We start from the raw sequence: 6,507 nt of genomic DNA, 5'->3' as shown, positions 1-6,507 counted from the left end.
TCGAAACGTCAGCTTTTAGAATCTCTGTACGGTGGTCAATTTACATTATCAACTCCGTTGATAAACCAAATTTTTGTATACCAAGATTTAGGACTACCAAAATTCCACTCAGTCCGGTAGTGTGTTATCAAATAACGATGCACTACGTTTTACCATAGGCCATATAATTGGCCTGGAATTTAGAGATACGTTTGAGGAACTCTATGGGATCTTGAACAAAGGTTAAAATGAAGAAAAGATAACTAAAAAGACGAAAGAGAGTCCAGCAATTGATCTAAGGCTGCATTAAAAACTGAAGCCACCCGGCGTAATCTCTTTAGAATCGGAAAGCTCGACTTGTTCTGATCAAAATTTGTGATTAAAGGACCAATTTTATCATGTTGCGTGAGATAATTTGCTCTCTTTCCAATGAGGACTCAAGTAGCCTATGAAGAATTTTCTTGGTTATGCTTCTGCCGCGTGTCTCATGTACAAGGAGTTAAAATAGCAATAATCAAGAATTGAAATGAATCGTTTCTAGTTTCAAGTTGATCTGTCCATCATTTAAGACTGATGCATCTTTTCTTGTTTTAAATCATTCGAGTGGTGACTCCGTCAGAAACGACAACTTCAAGGAACATATAGCAACAACAATGAACTTGCAACACAACTTAACTCGGTTCATTGTTAGTTAGCTATACACTAGAACCGTCTTCGACCACCGCATAGCTTTATCTCTAAATAAATGCCTAACAGTGTGCGAATCCCTTTGTCGCTTTTAAAGCCTATTTAGGTTATACAAACGTGGAGAGTTCTCAACAATGCCATGACATGCGGTCCAGAGGAGGTTTAAGACCAACGGAGACGTCTGAAGCACGAATCCTCGAGGAAGGATTAAACCGCAATAAATTGAGCTTGGAAACTTTTCTAAGCCAACCATATATATTGCGATTTTGCCTTGGAGCGTTTTTATTAAGTGTTCAGCGACACTGGATTCAGTTCGCAATTGTTTGTGACTTTTTTGAACTCTGATGTAAGACTGACATTGTCTTGTGGTCGCCGCAGGAAATAAAATGCTCTGTCACGATCGTTGAATTATAGTTATTCTTATACAAAAATGGAGCAATGCCATAGACAAAGGAATGACTTGTTTGCAATAGCCTTTTAGAATTGCTCTGATCAAAGCCTCCATTCAATAAACTTCCTTAATAACAGCCAAAGGCAATGGCATAACACAAGTTATTAACCCACCTTTTAATTACAACTTATCGACTTTAAATTGATCTAATTTCCACCAGTTCAAGAGAAACCTAAATTTATTGTGATACTAAAGTATAGAAGAAAAATTATTCGAATCTTGTGTTCGCCTGGTTTATAAATAAAACTAAAATAAACCGTGCATTTTTTGTGATCTTATCTGCGTGTCTATTATTCACCAAAATTATGTGTATTCTTAAACTTCGCATTGAAATAGAACAACGACTTTTTCGGTACATGATCGTGGAGGAAAAAAAACAAAACTTTTCAAATAAACCCGGAGTCCTCTTCTTTCCACAACACAGCCATCTGTTCTAGAAATTAATTCATGAACACATTATTTTTATTACAACAGTTAAAGACCGTTGTGAGCAGTTTTGAACAAAGGGTTTTATGAATCGCCCACGGGCTAACCTAAACTCGTCAAGTTTGTAACAACACAGTTTCCTCCGAAAACAAAACTGCCGAGGATCAATGAAATCATGTGAAGGCAATTTTAGTCTGTTTTTCTTGAGAGAGTACCTGAATTACCAAACAATGATCGGTTTTGGCCATTAGTATCGACATCGATTGAGTGCCATTGAAATGCCAATAGGTGAAATCTCTAGCTGATAATTGTCAGTTCTATATAACATTGTTTTTGTTAAAGAGATATGAAAGCAATAAACTAATAATCGAGACTCAAATCCCGACGGTCCACTTGCTCAATTTTTCTTTATTTAAAAAGAACAGGATGGCCTAGTTTGTCGGATCGGAAAATATCACGTTATAAAATGATTTTATAATCATATAACCGTTCAAGTAAGTTTCGGAGATATATGAAACGGCAATATTCGTTAAATTGGTACGTATTTTGATGTAAAAGGGTTTTATAATTTAGCACTGAACGACAATCGAATTCTATCTTCTCAGTTTCCCACAATTTAATTAATTTCGTCATTTACGCTATACCTAAAGTTTGGTTGAACGGAAAACAACAGCTTCCTTCCGTTACACACGTTAAGCAAACATAACCGCTACTTTGCGGTCCGTGGCGAGAAACGTAACGGGTCAATTACCGAGCGGAAATTACAAAGCTGAAATTACTTCTCTCAAAGAAAGCAAGTCGTTTTCGCTCACGAAAAGCCGTTGCTTTTGTTTTACTGAAAAGATTTAAGAGGCAATTTCCCTGCAAATGATTTTAAACAAATTTATAAAAATAAAAATAAAAATAACAATGCGAAGACAAACGGGTTTTCTAGAGGCCCGGAAGAAACGTCCGGAAACCTACCCTCTCGGCGAAACCGCTTTGAAAACCATTCCACCCAATTTTAATTTGTTATCTGCTTTGGTGTTTACAGAAAGCAGATAAAAGCATTGTTTCAGCAAGATTTTGCGGAGCTTAAGTAAACACGGAGCCGCTGTTTAACTAAGAGTTTAATGCGCAAAAATATGTCGTCAAAAGATGCAGACAGACGCAGCAGATCAAAGACAAATTGACGCAAAATATATTTATGTACTTTCGACGGTTAACGGAAACACTTTCGTCAATCCTCGAAACATTAAAAGCACAAAACTTTTCAGTTTCCCAAATCATATATCAGTAAACTTGCAAGGAAAAATCTCCAACTTTCTTTACCGCGTTGGCAAAATTAAAATTAAATGTCGTGCTTTTTGTATTCCATAGAGTGAATTCCATTTGTTTAAAACAATCTTGTCATGAGAAGTTTCTACTTATGAAAAATGACATAGAATCTTAAACGTTAGATTAATTAATTGTGGTTACCAGTGATTTACGTGTTACCTAGCATTTAGAATTTTTACCAAATGAATCAAATTTGAGTATATTTGGGAGAATTTTGCTTCTTTCCAAACACTTTTGAGGAAGCGTTCTTGGATGTGGGTTTTCACTATGTCCTTAGACTTTCTAGAGACTACGGACTACGCTTAAGTTAAAGTGTTTAAATGTTGAGTTTAGGTGCCGGGGAATCTTCGGCAAAAACTGTGTTATTTTACATTGTCATCAGTTGATGTTTTCATCGATGACATGCACAAGGATAGTGGAAGGAACCGTGAAAATTTGTTAGTCCATTGGCGGTTGGTAAATTCCTTGAAGAAGTTCCATCATTCGTTAGTCTTAGAGTGGGAGTTGGGTATGTAAAAGCGTGAGATACAGAGCTCAGACTTCTGGTATCCTCAAAACCGTGTAGAAGACCAAGCCTCGGACGAAAGGCAGGCGAAATTGCGCTCTCTGGACTGCCATAAGGCAGAGGAACGGGTAACCCATTGGGAATGTCACCAGCCGCTGCCGATCTCAGGTGCCCCGTGTACGGGAATGTCGAGAAGCCAGAAGAAAACGAATGGTACAAGAATGGGCTTTCCCTAAACATCAATGGATGACTGCATTTTGGCCGACGAGGTTTTCTTCGTCTTCGGAAGTTTCCCTTGATAAATTCTGGCAAATCTTTAGGATGTATCATCCAGTAGTGTCCTTTGCCATTCTCCGCTCTGCTGGCCTTTACAAAGCAGTCGTTGCTGGAAAGATTGTGTCGCACGCTATTTCTCCAACCTGGTCCCTTTTCCTTGTCGAAGTGAGGATAGTTTCGCGCAATGAAGCTATAAATCGAACTCAAAGTCATGCGCTTCGTCGGCACGCTTAGGATCGCTTGCGCAATCACTGCGACGAAAGTTTCCGAGTTGCGATCGTCTTGTTTGGAATTCTTCGCATTGTCTTCGTCAGTGACTTTCTCTTCATCGTCTTTGGCTTCTTCGCTATCACTTTCTTTCTTTGGGGATTCTGTTCCACAAACCTCATTCACGTTATCTTGCTCCCTCGCCAACACCTCTTCGATTCTGCCCTCTCCGAAACCAAAGTCATTCTCCTCTTTCTTCGTCTCTACCAGCAGTTTCTCGGAATACGCGTTTAAATCCCTCTCATGCACATCTCTAAAATCATGATAACTGATTCGTGGATGAAGAAGGTACTTGCTCAAGCCAGGAATGTTGTCCATCTCGACTAACAATGACAGAGCCTGTTCAGCTTGAGGCGCGCAAGAAGCTGTGTGTTAACTCTTGGTGTTGCAAATGGATAGTGAGTCTGGCAGCTGTGAAAGTTAGTCTTTATATGCAATGACTACTCGAACTATTAAACTCTATGTGTACACCGCCGCGCCGCCCAGGGGGCGCTAAATTTCCCTAGGGCAGGTGCTTGGAAGCTCCGTGACGTGTCGAACATAACAATAAACGTAACGTAAACAATTCTAAAAAGTCCTATGCTAAACTCTCAGTTCTCATTAACGAAACAATGAAAGAAAAACCGGACCCTAAATTGGCAAATTTAAAGCCAAGCGCGGCGTACTTGCGACTTGCGTTGAAAAGGCTGAAACCCAGTTTGTTTTGGAAACACATAGCAACTTAATCAATACTCAGCATTTTAATTTGTTTTGCTACAATTTTGATATTTGGTTCATTAATTAAAGTTCACACTTGCCTCTGGCAGAATACTGGCCATCAAATCAAAGACGACTTCTATGTATTCTAAGAAGCATATGTATTTCCTTTATTTAATTACTTTTGTTGACATTACCAATACGCACTTAGCAGCATTACGAAATAAAAGCTAATATCTCCCGTTTTAGCGATAAAACACCGCTTAAGGAAGCGAAGGCCGTTTCTTGTGCAAACTGTACTAATACCTACCAATTCAAGTGTTACTATTTTCAAGGACGTGCCAATTAAAGAGGAGAAACCGCCGGTTCTCAAGTTAAAGGCAGGTGATTTTACGTCGAAAAAAACGTAGTTTATACGTTTATCTGGTGTCACATAGTCTTCGTTTAGTTAATACAGCACGGTATATTTTTCACTAACAAATCTATAGCGAGATGAAAAGCAGTTAAACATGTAACGGAAAAGCCGCAGATGAGAATTATAAAACAAAAAATGGAAGAGAAAACTGTCTCTCAATTGAATAACAGAATTGAGTTTTTCATAGTATCACTTCAGCTACAGGCGGGGTAATTCTCGTAATTGCCGATGTGGTTAATTAAATCGTTCTGCATGCAGTCAATTTACAAGCCCGAGAAAGCCTAGCATTATGTTGACGTCAAGCAGTCAAACGTCGAAAAACCCTAGGAAATTCATCTTCCATGCAAGACAAACTGTTTATTTCTTAACTTGCGTATGGTTTTCAATATCCTCTATACCTTATTCATAATTCAAGCTAAGTTTATCAAATCCGTTTTACAATGGAATACGTCGTAAAAAGATGGTCGACGGATGCTTCGTGACTTATGACAGTTAACACGAAAATGTTTTCGAACACCGCCTCAAAACAAAGTTGCTTTATTCTTTCTCAGCCTTTTTCTGTTGTAGCAATATCTTTGTTGTTACTCTACACGTTTGTGTCTCATTATATATGAGACACACGAAAAGTTAGTATTCGCAGCGCGAATTTTGCCATTGTCCTTTAACTAGGCAACCTTATTAAATTGTTACCGGCGCTAAATTCTCTATCTACCCTGCGTTAGCAACCCCGCAAGCTTGTCAATACTGCAAATTAAATCGTTATTGTTCAATAAAATTTGGTTGTTTCTTTTCTTTGTGAACAAATGTGCTCCATCTTATTCCTTTTGTCTAACGATGTGCATGCGAGATGTCTGTGGTTGCAATTTTCCACAAAAATAACAGCGATAATCGAGTCGAAAACTTTGTAGCAACAACGCTACGAGTTCATAAAAAAAAAAAAAAAAAAAAAACAACGCTACGAGTTCCAGTTGTGAAAGGATTTCTCTCTAAAACTTCAATTTTATGCAGGAAGAAATGTTCTAGAGAATTAAAAATTTAAGGGCCCTAGTAGTGTACATCTGACATGTGTAAAGTAAATTGTACGAGATGAAGGACTGATGAACCTTAAGATCGAACCCGATGATTCACTTTTAAAGTTAGTTCTCTACGATGTCCATTAGTGAGAATGAATGGCACTAATGTGAGAGGGCTCTAATCTGAATCTAACTTCGAGGAAAGAATTTTGGTATTGAGATTTTAACATAACAGTGGATGGCAACCAGTGGCTTGTTTTTGAACGAACAATATCTTGAAATAAGTCTTTGTGTTTCAAAAATGCTTAAGTCACAAAACACCACAGTTGATCTATGAACATATCATGAAAAATGAAGTGAAAAAATGCAAATTTAAAAATTAAGGACGGTCAAAAAAAGATATTTTAACTTGTGCAGGTCTGGTACTCTTGGACAAACATGTGCCAGTCGTCGAAGGAGCAAAGAGACCTTTTGT

General features: G+C 38.1%; 1 protein-coding gene across 1 annotated transcript; it reads right to left on the bottom strand.

The window, feature by feature from the left end:
• Positions 1–1,236: 1,236 nt before the first annotated feature.
• LOC138010578 (forkhead box protein unc-130-like) lies at positions 1,237–6,167 on the bottom strand. Its single transcript, XM_068857557.1, has one exon. It carries the CDS (start codon positions 4,224–4,226, stop codon positions 3,252–3,254), a length of 975 nt encoding a protein of 324 aa, XP_068713658.1. The 5' UTR covers positions 4,227–6,167; the 3' UTR covers positions 1,237–3,251.
• Positions 6,168–6,507: the final 340 nt, after the last annotated feature.

The sequence above is a fragment of the Montipora foliosa genome, chromosome 7, assembly GCF_036669935.1.
Source record: "Montipora foliosa isolate CH-2021 chromosome 7, ASM3666993v2, whole genome shotgun sequence".
Taxonomy (NCBI): domain Eukaryota; kingdom Metazoa; phylum Cnidaria; class Anthozoa; order Scleractinia; family Acroporidae; genus Montipora; species Montipora foliosa.
The sequence above is the reverse complement of the archived record's forward strand: the minus strand, read 5'-3'. Positions and strand labels throughout refer to the sequence as shown.

Bases quoted from the DNA above. Each gene is read 5' to 3' on its own strand.
- LOC138010578 (XM_068857557.1), bottom strand. From the start codon at position 4,226: ATGGACAACATTCCTGGCTTGAGCAAGTACCTTCTTCATCCACGAATC.